General features: G+C 43.1%; 2 protein-coding genes across 5 annotated transcripts in view; one reads left to right on the top strand and one right to left on the bottom strand.

Moving 5' to 3' along the window:
• Spata6l (spermatogenesis associated 6 like) overlaps positions 1–6,569 on the bottom strand; it is a 41,041-nt gene extending 34,472 nt beyond the window's left edge. For 3 of the 4 annotated variants that reach the window (XM_051199953.1, XM_051199954.1, XM_051199956.1), the window contains exons 1-2: positions 6,400–6,569; positions 2,253–2,390 (exon numbers count right to left, since the gene is read on the bottom strand). In XM_051199953.1, the coding sequence (XP_051055910.1) occupies positions 2,253–2,390; positions 6,400–6,438 (177 nt within the window). In that variant the 5' untranslated portion in view covers positions 6,439–6,569. Of the gene's footprint in view, positions 1–2,252; positions 2,391–2,500; positions 2,650–6,399 lie in introns of those variants that run through there. The other variant, XM_051199955.1, reaches the window with a different exon arrangement.
• On the top strand, positions 2,701–5,609 carry Plpp6 (phospholipid phosphatase 6). Its single transcript, XM_051199962.1, has one exon. It carries the CDS (start codon positions 2,701–2,703, stop codon positions 3,571–3,573), a length of 873 nt encoding a protein of 290 aa, XP_051055919.1. The 3' UTR covers positions 3,574–5,609.
• Positions 6,570–15,299: the final 8,730 nt, after the last annotated feature.

The raw sequence follows: 15,299 nt of genomic DNA, 5'->3' as shown, positions 1-15,299 counted from the left end.
CGGTGCTTCATTTAAGTGAGTATTTGAGCACACACACACAAAATCATCATTTTAAAGTTAAAAATTAACTAAAACAAATTCATGAATGTAATTGAGCAGAGAAAAATTTATGAACCAGACAGAGCTCAGAAGGAGCCACTATTTTAAACTGGGCAGAGTTTTCTACTTTGGCATGCCAAGCAGAGAAAGCAAACATAGTTGATTGGTTAGAGTGGGCTTCTAGCACCTGACACTTCTCATCCGGGAAGTCTCTGCTTTGGTTTTACTATTCATGCATAGCTTCCTTCGACTTAAACAACTGGAGCCTCTCTTGTCTAATGCTCAGAATGTTTTTTAACTCCATGCACTGTAGAGAACAAATGGCTACATGCTGCATATTGGGGTGAGGTGCATTAAATTAGGGGAATATCCATCCCTCCTGCCTCGGGAAATACCAATGCCCTGCCAGCATTCTGCTCTGACTTCCAGCCCCAGTTTTTTACTGTTAATTAACAGTAAGTCTGCTACTTACTGTGAGCTACTTCTGTATGCCACCTGTAAGAGCCTAATATATCCCATGAAAGGCTTTTCTTAGGAGTGATCTTGGAGAGCAGTCAGTTTAGTCTATTCAAATACAATGGCTTGTGAATCCTTACCAAGAATTTGTTTACCCAGATGCTTTTAAGTATTCAAATCTGAGTCATGCAAACAGGCTATTGGAGAAGAAAATGCTTTTGCTACCTGTTACAAGTATTTTCGGCTACAAAATGGGACTGAGTGCAAGAAACCTGGAACTAGAAGAAACTAGAATGTGAGTCTAAACAACTCAGCTTTAGAAGAAAAACAAATGGCCCTATGGTATACTCAACTAGTAATCTCAAGTCAACAGAGTTTATACACAGCAGCAGTAGGGAAACTTCTAAAGTTTGAGTCTCAGACATTCTCCTTTTAAAAAACAAAGGAGGTTGGACTAGGTAAGTTCCCAAGGTGGTTGATGGATATATCTATCGTTCTGTGCTTGCACAATTTTGTATTTATGGGCTTCTTACCCCATATCTTAGTTAAATAAAAAACATGTTGGGAGGAAAAATGCTTAATTTTCAACACCTACTTTTCATCACACCCATCACCTGCACATGGCCAGAAAAATCATCGGGACTCTCACTGTATTTTTCCAAGATAGTAACTAATTGCTCTTTTACCCAACCAGTTTGCATATTTTTAAATGAATAGGTTGTACCTTTTAAAGATCTATTTATGTATTATGTAGACAGTATTCTGCCTGAATGTATGCCTGCATGCCAGAAGAGGGCACCACATCCTATTACACAATGTTGTGAGCCACCATGTGGTTGCTGGGAATTGAACTCAGGACCCCTGGAAGAGCTGCCAGTGCTCTTAACCTCTGAGCCATCTCTCAAGCCCCTAGGTTGTAAATTTTTTTTTAATGTTACAATCTTCATCTTTTCTCCCATCATTGGTTCAAAATAGACAGGTGGGTTTCTGGATACCATCTTCCAGCCCTTTGAAAGTGGTGAGTTATAGACTTCTTCTCTCTGCCCCAGAGTACCCACCCCCTCAGTGACACTGGCAAGATTAGACTTACTGAATAGAACTCCAATTTCATCTCCACGTCCATAACCAAAATGGTTGGTGATTAAAGAATATTCTACACCATGCTGTATCAGGAAGCCCTGGCTAGTGTTTTGGCTGGGTTTTTTTTTTTTTTTTTTTGTTTTGTTTTGTTTTGTTTTGTTTTTCCCAATCATGATTGCATTCATCAGAATGAAATCTAGACCTTACTACTAGTTACATAACACACTTAAGGAAACTCAGAAAACATGAACGGCTTTCTTGTGTTTAGTTATAAGATTTAACTGATTTATAGTTTTCAATTATTTTTCTGGGTTTAAGAAATTTTTTTTCTTATGGTCTGCAGTTTATTAACAGCCCCCTTTCATAAGTGTAATGCAACTGTCTCTAACACCTCCAAGAACATTCAGAAACGCTCTCTGCTCCAGTTAGAAAATGCCATGGGAGCTCCAAGAATAGAAAGTACCCACTAGGGTATTTAGCACTCGATGGACAGAACTTGGCTCCAGACCTGCAGAGCAAAAGCAAGTCTTCCACACTATGGTTTTGCCTCAAGTCTGCCTGTACTTTACACTAGGGTCAGTTATTTTTTGAAAAAAATATGTGCAAAGGCCACTATTGTTTATAGTAACTATTATGCTGACTTCAGACAGCATAACCCACTGGGAAGTCAAGATCACCTTTTCAAATCTCATGCTCTGTTGAATCGCAATAGGGAACACAGAGGGAAAGCAGTCTGTCTCCAGGTACTGATTCAGGAGGTAGACTCCAAGGTACACACCTTCCTTTTCCGGCAGGAACACTCCCGGGCAAGAAATCTTAAAAAGAAGAGGAGGGCAATTAGGGTTTGCTTTTGTGCAACAGGGCTGTGTTTCTCCTAACCTCCCACAGCCTCTGAAATGACCCCATCGCTGCACCCTTCACCCACATTTCTCAACATCAGCATCCTCCCTCCTCTCCTCGAGCTGGATATCCCGGTTCCCTCCCACGTCTCCGCCAGGTGTCACAATCGCGCTCTGCCGCTCCTCGGCCCGCCCTCCAGGATGGCAGTGCGGAAGCGGAAGAGGCTGCGGGGCCGGGAAGCCTCTTTCGGAACTGGCCGGGTCCCCGGGACCGCCGCCCGCCGCGATGCCGAGCCCCCGGAGGACCATCGAGGGACGGCCGCTGGGCGCCTCGGGCGGGAACAGCGTCCCGGGCAGCCCGGCCCACGGCGGAGGTGGTGGCAGGTTCGAGTTTCAGTCGTTGCTGAGCTGCCGTGCGGGCGCGGATCCTGCTTGCGCCCGGCTGCGCGCGTCCGACAGCCCGGTGCACCGGCGCGGCTCCTTCCCGCTGACCTCCGCGGGCCCCGCGCAAGCAGCACCGGCCCTGCCGCCGGAGGACGACCGTATGAACTTGAACCCGTCCTTCCTGGGCATCGCCCTGCGCTCCCTGCTGGCCATCGACCTGTGGCTATCCAAGAAGCTGGGGGTGTGCGCCGGGGAGAGCTCGGCCTGGGGCAGCGTGCGACCGCTGATGAAGCTGCTGGAGATCTCGGGGCATGGCATCCCCTGGCTGCTGGGCACCCTCTACTGCCTGCTTAGGAGCGACAGCTGGGCCGGGCGCGAAGTGCTGATGAACCTGCTCTTCGCCCTGCTGTTGGACCTACTGCTGGTGGCTGCACTGAAAGGGCTGGTCCGCAGGCGTCGACCAGCACACAATCAGATGGACATGTTTTTCACTCTGTCAGTGGACAAGTATTCCTTTCCCTCCGGCCACGCCACCAGGGCCGCCCTGGTGTCGCGGTTCATCCTGAAGCACCTGGTGCTGGCCATTCCTCTGAGGGTACTGGTGGTACTGTGGGCCTTTGTCTTAGGGCTCTCCAGGGTCATGCTTGGGAGGCACAACGTCACTGATGTAGCTTTTGGCTTCTTTGTGGGCTACATGCTGTACAGCATTGTGGATTATTGCTGGCTGTCACCCCACAGTGTGCCGGTTCTCTTCCTACTGTGGAATCAACAGTGATGCCCTCACCTGGATTGTTGGCACCAGGAGGTCTCAAGGTTTCCATCTTCGAGAAGTCTGGCCTAAACCAGCCATCCAGTTGCCCCTCAGACATTTCAGGCACCTTTGGGAATTCTGGGATCCCACTGTCTTGGCATGTCCCTAGCTGGAGCACGTACATGCTGGCTAGTACTGAACACAGCTATACTAGAGAAAGAAAGTCTATTGTGTATATATTCAAGACAGATGCAAAGAAATCAAGCTGACTGATTATATAATTGCTATTTATTTAAAGCTGACAGATTTGTGTTAATTAGTAGTCCCCAAACAACCAATGTTATCACTTGTAAATTGAATTTTAAGAGACATGAGCTTCCAGATAAACTATGTGCTACTCCCAGCCCTTTCCCTGTGGTAGATTTTAAACAGTATTTTTAAAGCCAAAGGCTGATTTTTTTTTTTTTTCCACTTCATCCTCTGAATATCTGTTGCCATAATTGGAGCTTTTTCTTTCTCCTGATTGCCTGTAACAAGCCCACCCACCTTTGTGGATTAGGTAGTAAGAAGTGACGGACAGTACTTGCCTTTCTTCCTATACCTCTCAAAAGGTCTGTAGATGTTTACTTTCCATTACTCTCTAATAGTCTTTTAGCATCCGTAGGACAAACCAAGATGTTAAAGAAGACACACTCAAAAAGTGGGCTTGTCTAAGGTTCCCACAGAAAAGTAAGTATGAGACTACTGTTCATTTTCTAATTCTGTTGACAACCAGTAGCAGTGCATAGCAGGGGGCCAAGAAGCTGAGCTGGGGAACTTAGGAGCCTGGAAATAGACCAACAGATGTCAACAACCAGTGGAAGGAGATGGAGCCCTGATGCCCATCATCTCTGTGGAACAGAGCAAATGGTCCTCCATTAAGTAAAAAAATGGAAACGCAATGTGATTTTCAGTATGCTCGCAGAGCTTCCTTGTGTGTATGCTACCCGTTTTCATATCAATTCCACTTTGCCATACCCAGCACACTTGACCTAACGGTACTTAACTTGAAATTCTTCAGGAGAGCCTGTTGCCCTAAGTGACCACTAGGTATGACTCCTAAATTTCAGTTTACATGGAAAGCTGTTCCTTCACGTGCCTCCCCCAATCATAAGACCAAAGATGACCAAATAACATGGTAGACTCTGATTATTGTCTGACCTGGGAAGACCAAAGAGAGTATGTACTGTATAAATCTGTAAATGCTGCCCTATCCAGAAAGAAAACCTTTAAATCACTCTGGCAATGTCGGGTCAGATAACGACCAATTGTTCTGGCATTTATAAATAGAATGGATTATTGGCTGTGATCTAACATGCATGGGTGTGGACCAGACTGTGCAGAATGGCCGTGCTAAACAGATTCTCACCAGGAAGAAGCAGGAACTGTGAGAGCTGAGGGTCAGGCACACCAATAGGAACAGCTCTTCCTCTGAGTAAACAGTCACTGCATTTCCACAACACCCTGAACACTGACTACCTCTTTGCTTACTGACTCTGCTGAGCTGTGAGGTTCTAAGTGGTCTGTGTGTGTTGTTTAAACTTTCACATTTTCTGAGGCTTTGGGTTTGGTTGGGGGGGAGACGGGGTGGAAACAGGGTTTCTTTGTGTAGCCCTAGCTGTCCCGGAACTGCCTCTGTAGACCAGGCTAGCCTTGAACTCACAGAGATCCACCTGCCTCTGCTGGGATTAAAGGTATGCACCATCACCACCCAGCTTTGGAGATCATTTTTAATTGCAACATTCAGGCGGATAGTGTTTGCTCTTACCTTGTCCCCAGGTTTGATTACTGAGGACTGGACCTATCTTCTAGTTTCTAGTTACACTTCTAGAATCCATGTTTTGTTCACTGGGGCCTGAGTTTGCCAACTGTCTAAAATAGGATCAGATCGAGTTATCTGACTTCATGGATCACCCTAAGTTCTCTGGAGTAAAAAACTGATTTTTCTTTTGTTGTTGTTAATTGCTTGTACACTGAAGGATGTCTTTTAAAAATCAAAATAAAGTAACCGGTAACGTTGAGCAACATGAGGTGAAATCTTAATTTCTGTTTTGCTGTAAGAGAGCTCTCTCAGCCTTGTAGGGATCCCTTCCTCTCCCTCAGCACAGTTGGATACAGCACAACTGATAACTGCCGGTAAAATGGAGCCAAAACTAGAATCCTTTAACTTCATTATGCTGCATGAAACCTTGGAGTTTGCTTCTAGGTGGCAGCTGGCTGAATTTCCATGCAGTGCCCTATCAGCATCCATTTGTGACTATGGCCAGTAGTGAAGTCCCTTATAATCGGGAGGCCAAACTCCATGCCAGTCATGCTATTATAAATGGGAGGATGGGAGGGTTAAAAGAGAGGAATGAAGGACTCCCAAACAGGAAAAGTATTCCCTGCGCTCCAGCAACTCACTTAAGGAATTGGAGGGTAATTATCAAAGTGTTTGTTGTTTGAGTTAGCAACTCAAAGCCGAGGGAAAGTGCTTTGCTTCTGAGAGGTGGAACATTAGTCGAGAATTTTAAAAACTATATTCTTTGATTACTTAGAGAAACAACATTAAATCCTTTCACAAAGTCTTTTGAAATGAAAATCCTTCTTGAACCTGAGTCAAGATCCTTTTAAGAAGCCAGGAAACATGCTGGTTGTGGAAAAAAAAAAAAAAAAAAAAAAAGACGGGACAGACTGAACCGAATTAAAGGCTACGAGGTCCAAGGGTGATAAATGTGCTGAATCGTCGGGACAGTGTGCACCAAAAGCGATGTGTGTGGAGTGAGCGGGGAAGAGCGTGGGGTTAAAACAGCAGGCTCGCCGATCTCTTACCGCCCGGATTTGGAGCTCCACCACCACCTCCAGAGGCATCCTTCCCTGTGTAGGCGAAAGCACCGCAAAGACAAGATCCTTTTGTACTGAGCCTTGAACCGATTATTTCTTAGTTTACATCAAGGCAAGTATTTCCCAGAAGTTTCCCTGCCCCCACCCCCACCCCTTTGTTCCCCCATCAGTCCCCCAGCCCAGGTCCCTCCCACCCGGGCGGGTATCTCACAACAAGCTACGGGTTGTAAGCTTCCAGAAGGCGGAAGCGTCGGGTTGCCATGGACACTCAAACGCTCAACGTTCTCCCCTGGAAGGCTAGAGAGGCCGAGGCGCAGGCGCGCTAATGCTCAGCTGGGAGCCAGAGTTCTTGTTAACCTCCCTGGTGCATGGAACGGCCCAGCTTTTGCTATCTTTCCCTGGATGCTCTATGTTCAAATGTTTAACTGTGCTCAAATGACTAACAGTCTCCATCCCAAAAGTGGAATGAGATCATAGCTCTGTTAGGTAATCATTTTTAGTGGCTATGGGACCCCAGACACTGGGATTCCTGTGATAGATTCTATTTAGCACAGTCACCTGTTCCCTACGGGTACTCCCTTATTAAATGTATTGTCTCCTTTTGCCTTAGAAAATATGCTCACTATCGCTAAGAAGTCGAACAGTGTACTAATTAGGAACAGGAAGGTCATTTCTAAAGTTAGGAATTAAAACTGCCAGTCCCTCTTCACTGCATACTTCAATCTTTCCAAGTAGTTTAAGGCGAGCATTGAATTGCATCATCTCCCAGAGATCGTCAGGTGGCAAGAGGAATGACATTTCCCCCCATTTTGTGTGATTTTTTTTTTTTTAAACAACAGTGGACAACAGGAGAATGTGGCTGTTTTTTTTTTTTTTAGCAGATCCAAAATTTACCAAAAGGCCAATATCTCAAAATTTAAGCAAGTAAATACATAATGTTCCTAAAAATTAGGGCTGGGCCATGTGGTTCTGTTGGTCTGTTGGTAGTGTTTGCCCAGTCTAGTGTCCACCAGAACTACATAAATCTGTCTTTGCTGGATGTTTGTACTCCTAGCACTGTTAAAAGAATCAGAAAATCAAAATTAGCCCGGGATAACTAATGAATTAGACGTCAGCCTGGATTTCATGAGACCCTGCCTCAATAAGAGATTTTTTTTAAAAAGTATCTTATGGTTTATTATTAATACATTGAGATCTCTACAGTTGGAAATGGTGCAGGAAGATGTCCCTAAAAAGATACTGCTGAAGATTCTCACTTCAGTAGCTATAGTTCATTGTTCTGAAAGGAAAAACCCAGTGTGGTGAGGAATGGAGCATCATGTCTATACCCAGTTCCTAGTGTGTGCGCTCTCTCTCTCTCTCTCTCTCTCTCTCTCTCTCTCTCTCTCTCTCTCTCTCTCTCTGCACCCAAAGACGTGTATATACAGTTGGGTGCCCAGCTCTCTGAATGCTCAGAGCACAGATATGACATAAGGGCTAACTGGCACAAGGCCTGTGATATCTCAGGGATAGTACCAGTAGAGAGATAATGCTAATACTGTGTCAAAACAAATTTATAATTAAGTTTCTAGAGGTAAAATATAAGATGGGATCAATTCTTACTGAAGATCTACAAAAAGGGGAGCATGTTGTGTGGTCATTTCATTGGCACAGTAAACCTTTGGGGGAGTTGTCTGTATTTTTCAGCTTCAGACTAGAAGCCAAACTGCCTTTTCCCCAAGGCTACATAACTAGTAACAAGAGTCATGTTTGAGTTCAGGTTCCTACCACCTCACTGCCTCACAACACAGATCTTTTTGGTCCCTAGAAACACTGTCCTATCCCTGCACTCTTTGTTTCCTAGTCTTTCTACCTCTTGGTGTCATCAGACTCTCCTCTCTTTCTAACACTTGCTATTACTAGGCTCACTTGCATGGTGTCCTAGAGCCCTGAACTCTTGGGATTTCCCTTTGGCTATCTAGCCATTAATTTTGTCTGTGTTTTCTCTCCTTTACTTAGTTCAACTAGTATTTTTAGAACTCTTTGTTTAACTCACTGTCCTTTATTGAGGTGACAATATAATACTGGTTAACATACACACAAGTTTGCATATGCCACCAAGGTCTCTAACTCTTCCCATTAAGGTTACTTTGTCCCCTACCATGGTCATCTCAGACTCCCAGATGCCACAGAAATGTGAAAGTTGCTACAGACATAATGTCTCAAGCCCCTCTTGCAACCCATTTAATCAGTAATGCTGCCCATCTCAGCTGGAGACCAAGCAAAGCGATTCAAGGATTGGATTGTCACCAGGTCAAGTCAAATGAATGGCTCCATCTCCGAGCTGGTTTTTGTCAACCTGACACATATCTGGGAAGGACTTTTAACTGAGAAAATGCCTTCATAAGACTGGCCTGTAAGCAAGTCTGTTGAGATTGTTCTTATTAACAATGAGGACACCCCATAGGGAATGGAGTCATCCCTGGGCAGGTGGTTCTGAGTTGTATAAGAAAGCAAGCTGAGCAAGCCAGTAAGCAGCATTCCCCCATGGGAATGGTTCTGCCTCTGTGACTCTGCCTTGAGTTCTTGCTCTTACTGGCCTCAGTGATGGGGTGTGAGCTGAGAGCTGGAAGATGAAATAAACACTTTCCTTCCCGTGTTGATTCGGTTCATGGTGTTTTATTATACAATAGAAACCCTAAAATAGTAGGTCTGTGCGGCGATAAACAGATGCCAGTGAACCAGCTTCTACTCCCAGAATGCTTCTGCAGGGCAGCTTGATAGCCTCAGCATTGCAGAAATGACATATCACCCATCCTGTTCACATCCTAGCCACGAGAGAGAGAACAAAAGCATTCCCCAAGTGGGAATTTCCAGAGTGAATTAACCAGGAGTACGAATGTGACAATCAGGTCCTCGTGATCAAGTTGTTGCTTTTACCTTAAAACAAAGAATTATCAACCCAACATGATAAATAAATGAAACAGCATCTGTGTGAGGGAGAAACTAATTTTTGAAGGAATAAAAGGTTGTGAGGTGAGGAATGAAAAAAAAAATGTAATGTATGAGTAGTCAATGGCTACTATAACACATTTCTATATTCTCAGGACCTTAAAATTTTGATCATCTTCCAGTTTGTTGGAACAACAGTCTAACTTGCATCTTACTGGGAAAAAATTTAGGTGGCAGGAGAGTACTGGCACCTTTCAGTTCTCTTGCATTTCTAGCTACTGAAGGTTGCTGGAACTCCTTGGCTCAAAGCTCCTTTCTTCCATCTTCAAGGCCAGTGACATCAAATCAAGTCTTGCTTGTCCTGCCCTTGTTTTGACTCTGTTCATCACTTTTTATGGTCTTTGTGACTGGGCTGGATGGAGGTTTAAAACACCCACTGCTCTTGCAGAGGACTCAAGTTGGTTTCCCACCATTTATGCTACACACACACACACACACACACACACACACACACACACACACACACACACACACCTAACCACACATAATTTAAAAATAAGTTAATCTTTTAAAAAAGATCTTGTGGCCACATCAGAGCCACTCGGAGAATCCAAGTAATTACCTTATTTTAAAGTTAGTTGGTTAACAACCTCATTTTCACTTGAAACCTCAGTATCCCCTTTATTATGTAAGATAACATAGTTCAGTCTCCACGGTTTGGATGTGAACATCTTTGAAGCCAATTATCGTGTTTACAATAGACAACTTCCCTAGAAAGTAACTTGATAATGGCTCTCAAAATTTATAATTTGGCTCAGTATTTCTGCTGCTAGGTTTAGATATCATTAAGATTTAAAAACAAAATAACCAGGTGTTCACTACATTGAGTCATATTGAAGCTGATAGATACCACAGCATGAGAAAAGAAAGGAGCAGAGCTGTGAGTTTAACAGTAAATAATCTCTAAGAAGAAGATAAATGCATGGAACAAAAACTATATCTAATATACTACCATTTCAGACAGAAGGAAAATGCAATATGTATAATTATGCTTGAAGTATGGCTGGGGCAGGAGGCAGGGGATCACTAAAAACTTAATAATGTATTCCTTTGGAAAGAGCCTCAGGTCGAGTGAGTGAAGGGAAACTTGCTTTTCACTTAATACCCTTAGGGGCTGTTAAATACTATTATTCCCAACAACCTCTATTACTGAATAAAAAAGGAAAAAAATCAACAATTAAAAGACAAAAAAAAGATAGAAAAAAGAAGCCTAAAAACACAAGACAAAGCGAGAGCTCACACTTCTTCAACTGTTGGAGCTAAAGCCTATGTATCACACGTCACAAAAATAACCAAGCAAAGGTACCTGCCACTTCTGCTTCCAGGGCAAGAGATTGTACCCTGTGATCCAAGGGTGTTTTCTGCACTGTTCTAATCCAATTACTTACTTATGTCTGTGGGCTGATTTGTTAGGCCCTACAGTCTTGCATGTCTGCGAATTATCCTTTAAGCAAGCATGAATAACACCAGAAGATTGAGTTTCCAAAGTGAGTTATCAGGTTATTTATTTATTTATTGTTGAGAAATGCCTGCTGAAAAGAAAATAACCAAGTTAATGAGACAACCTGTATTATCTCAGCGATAACGCATTTCCAGAGCACTCATTTTGTTTTTTGTTTTTGTGCACAAACGCAGCCTTAAGATAGGAAAAACTGTATCTTATAGCCATCCTCTCCCAAAATCTTTCTTTAAAACATTCTTTAACAATTTAACTTTCTCACAGTCTAATGTCCAGAGGACATTTTACCTTTCTTTTACTGGGAATAAATAAATGAACTGTGTTGGCTTTTTCCTTGGTTCTAACAAACTAACAATGACGTTTATATTTTAAAAATCATTTCAATTGCATCCTTTAAGGAACTAGCCTACCTTTTAGTCACAGGATGTGTCTACAGGAAACATTTTGATGGAGAAAGTGTGCATTAAGTTGAATCAGGCAACTGGTGCTGCACTGTCAATATGGTGGTGACATATAACTAAGTTAGCTTCAACAAGATAAAGTTTACCTCCTCAGTCACAGTGCTCAGTAGCCACATGTGGCTAGTGACTATTACATTACACAGTGCAAAGAGATCATTTGCATCGGTAAAGACTGTTCTAGTGTGCAGTATTGTCATAGATTTAACTGCTCTTAAAGGAGATGTGGAGGATAAACGTGTTTTCATCTTGTTTTGCTTTTTTTTTTAAGTGTCGGGTAAAACCTAAGGCCTTGTGCTTGGTAGACAAGTACTCCACCACTGAGCAATGTGGCCAGCTAATAGGCATATTAATGACACCACAAAGAAGCCATCCTATAAGTCATATCTAGAATATAGGGCCTTCTGCGTGACAACTGAAATAGTCAATGGCATTGTTAGAACAAAGGAAGGGTTGGCAGTAACTGGTGTAGATTTAAGAAAATGCCAGTAACCAAATATAGTATGTGGGCCATTTTTATACCTTGATTTTAACAAACCAACTCAGTGTTTGAAAATGTCAGGCAATTTTGGTTGTATCTGGGTATTATACAGTACCCACTGATTCATTCTGGTAGATACGATAAAGCCATTATGTTTTTGTTTAGACACATTACAGTTTTTTAGGGATGCATATTAAGGTACTGTATTATCTTGTTACTCTGCAAACATCCCTGACAAAAGCAATTCAAGGAAAGGTTTCTTTTGGCTCAGAACTTGAGAGTACAGTCCATCATGGTGGGCAAGATGCAGCAGGAGAGTGAAGTTGCTGCTTGCTACGCTGGGTGCAGTCAGGAAGCTGGGTGAGATGATGCTGGTGTTCCGCTGGCTCCAGAACCTGTCAAGGCTGGAGATACAACTCCACTGATGGCCGGCTTGCCTTGCCAGCATGAAACTGTAGGTTCCTTCCCAGCAGTCCATTGGGTGGGGCCACCCACATTCAAGTGTGAGTCAATAAAGACTGGCCATCATAGCCATGTAGCGGCAAAATGACAGAAAGCATAGATTTCACTTTCAAGTATTCCAGGAAATCAACAAAAGGAATAAAGCAAATGTAGCCAAATCTTGACAATGAGTTGGATGATGGTGATATATGGTTTTCTGTAGTCTCGATGTTTGTGTGTTTAAAGTATATACCTTTCAACCTGTAATATGTGCTTAAATAGGAAAAGCTACCACATGGTTACATGGACCTTTTGCCCACTAAAAGGACTCATGGTGGCATCAGTCTTAAATCTCCTTTCATAGTAATATCCCACACATATACAAGGAAAATATGGTGATAAATTCAATGAAGATGCAGACAGGATAATTACCATAGAGTATAATTAATATTTTGCAATTATTTCAGAGGGAACACCATGGAAAGAACACAGCCCTTCACTGTAAGAACAGTGGTCCCAATGCCAAGCACAAACTGGCAGCTTCAATATTTCTTAATGAATACATTGCTCTCATCCAGTGCTATGAAAGAGACCCTGTCTCAAAAAACAAAATAAAACCAACCAACAAAACAAACAAACAAAAAATGAACACCCAGTGCTCCAGAATTTTCCCCCCAGTTTTGGGAATGAGTCCAATGAAAGAGCAAATTAAAACCAAAAGGCTTTTAATAATCATGAAGCCATTTGGGATCCGGGCCTACGCATGGGATCTGTTTTATATAACAGCATTAGCATTTATGAGCCAGACTAGTGCTACATGATGGCTTGAGCTGGACTCACTGGCATTTGTGGGCTCAACACACAATGATGACACACAAACGCTTTCTTGGGGACAGACAGCTGCTTGGAATTTCTACTATACACTCTGCAGTCATTTCTTTCAGAAAAACTGACTTGCTGATTAGTAGGCATATAAAATACAAATCAATTTGTAAGAAATTTTGTTTTCCAACATAAGAATATAAAGGAGTATAATGGAGCTCCAAACTTGTTTTATTTCTGCTATTATTTTAGGTATTGGAACTGGTGAAATCAATCTGTGGCCAAGTATTTGTCATGTGAATCTAGCAACCTGAGTTCAATCAATGAAACCCACCTATAAAGGTGGAAGGAGAAAACACATTCCACCTTTTTGGTTTTTTGTTTGTTTGTTTTGTTTTGTTTTTCCGAGACAGGGTTTCTCTGTGGCTTTGGAGGCTGCCCTGGAACTAGCTCTGTAGACCAGGCTGGCCTTGAACTCACAGAGATCAGCCTGCCTCTGCCTCCCAAGTGCTGGGATTAAAGGCATATGACACCAACACCATGCCATATTCCACCTTTGACCTGCACATGTGCACCTCTTAGCATGCACACACACACACACACTGTGTAACAATAAAAATATTACTTTACCTAAGCAAAAGATTTATGCCCTGAAGTTAACAGTGGCCCACAATTTACACCTCTCATACGGTCATATTCATTTATGGTTTGAATATGAGATGGCCCCTGACAGGCTCATGTGTTTTGGAAGGCTGTGGGAATCTTTGGAAGGTATGGACTAGCTAAGAGAAGTGGATCTTTGGGAGTGGGCCCTGAAGGGTATGTGTGTCTGTTTCCAGTCTAGGCCACATGCTTCCTGATATGCTGAGATGTGAGGAGCTGTGGCTTCATATGTCCACCACCGTGGAGCTGGTTCAACAAGATGGACTGTTGCCTCTGAAACTGTGAACCAAAATCAAGCCCTTCTTCCTTAAGATGCTTCTGTTGGGGTGGGGTTTTTTTTTTTTTTGGTTTGTTTGTTTTTTTGTTTTAAGATTTATTTATTATGTTATTATGTATACAGTGTTCTGTCTGCATATAACCCTGCAGACCAGAAGAGAGCACCAGGTACCAGATCTCATTACAAATGGTTGTGAGCCATCGTGTGGCTGCTGGGAATTGAACTCAGGACCTCTGAAGGAGCAGCCAGTGCTCTTAACCTCTGAGCCCATCTCTCCAGCCCCTGTTGGGTGTTTTTATTGTAGTAATGAGAAAAGTAATACAGCCATCTGTCAAAAATATGCATCTTGGTGTCCTTATTCTGCCCTCTTCTGCCTTTGCTTAACCCCGTTTCCAGCCGTCCTTTGTCATTTCCATTTACTAATTCACCGTGCATGTAGTGAACACGACTATGTATCAGGCACAGATCTGAGTATTACAAGTGTGAACAAGATGCTGCCTGTGACCATTTGATGCTTATATTCTAGTGAGAGAGGAAATAATAAATAAGATTAGGAAAAGATAGTACAATGAATAGCAAGAAAAAAAATACAGAGTGGAAAGATGGAGGGTCACAGGTTATAGAGTGAGCAAGAACCTGCTGTAGGCTCAGTGGCTAGGCCAGCCTCACAAGTAAGTGACATCTGACCTATGGGAGGCAGAGAGGCATGGGTTGGGGAGGGGATGAGGGTGGCTTTCCTCAGTGTTTACTGCTTTTATAACTTTGGGAGCCTGGGCTTTCGAATCTTGTAGCTTTCTGGGTCTTAGAACATACCTCTTTTTTGGGAGAGAAGGAAGTGTTTACGTTCTAAGGAAACAGTTCACATTTGGACATGTTTAATTTTACTTGCGCATAATACATTTAAACCGGATGTCCAAACTGCAGGCACACACCATGAGGCTGAAGTACTGGGGTTAAAGTCAAGGCCTGGATTCCCATTCGGGAACAGTCAATACCCAGATGTGATTTAAAGCTATGGACATTGACAAGATCATCACCCTTACAAAATCCCAGGATTCCTAAGATTAGAGGTCAGGCAGAAGAGAAGGCAACCAAGGACAGCAACTCAGAACTTACAGTGACACTGCATCCACAGAGAGCTGGTTTCTTTGCCAAGCACCGCTCAAAGCACTTTGTGGTTTCAAATAAAGAGGAAAAAACGTTTTTCATTTTTTCCTTTTCTCTCTCCTGTCACACTCTGCTCCCCCCCTGCCCCGCCCCGTGGCTTTTTAAACCTGACCTCAACAGGGGTTGAGT

This window comes from Phodopus roborovskii, unplaced genomic scaffold (genome assembly GCF_943737965.1).
Source record: "Phodopus roborovskii unplaced genomic scaffold, PHOROB, whole genome shotgun sequence".
In the NCBI taxonomy this organism is placed as follows: Eukaryota; Metazoa; Chordata; class Mammalia; order Rodentia; family Cricetidae; genus Phodopus; species Phodopus roborovskii.
This window is presented reverse-complemented; position numbering and strand designations above follow the sequence as displayed.

Excerpts from the sequence above, each read along its gene's own strand:
- Plpp6 (XM_051199962.1), top strand. The coding sequence starts at position 2,701 with ATGCCGAGCCCCCGGAGGACCATCGAGGGACGGCCGCTGGGCGCCTCG.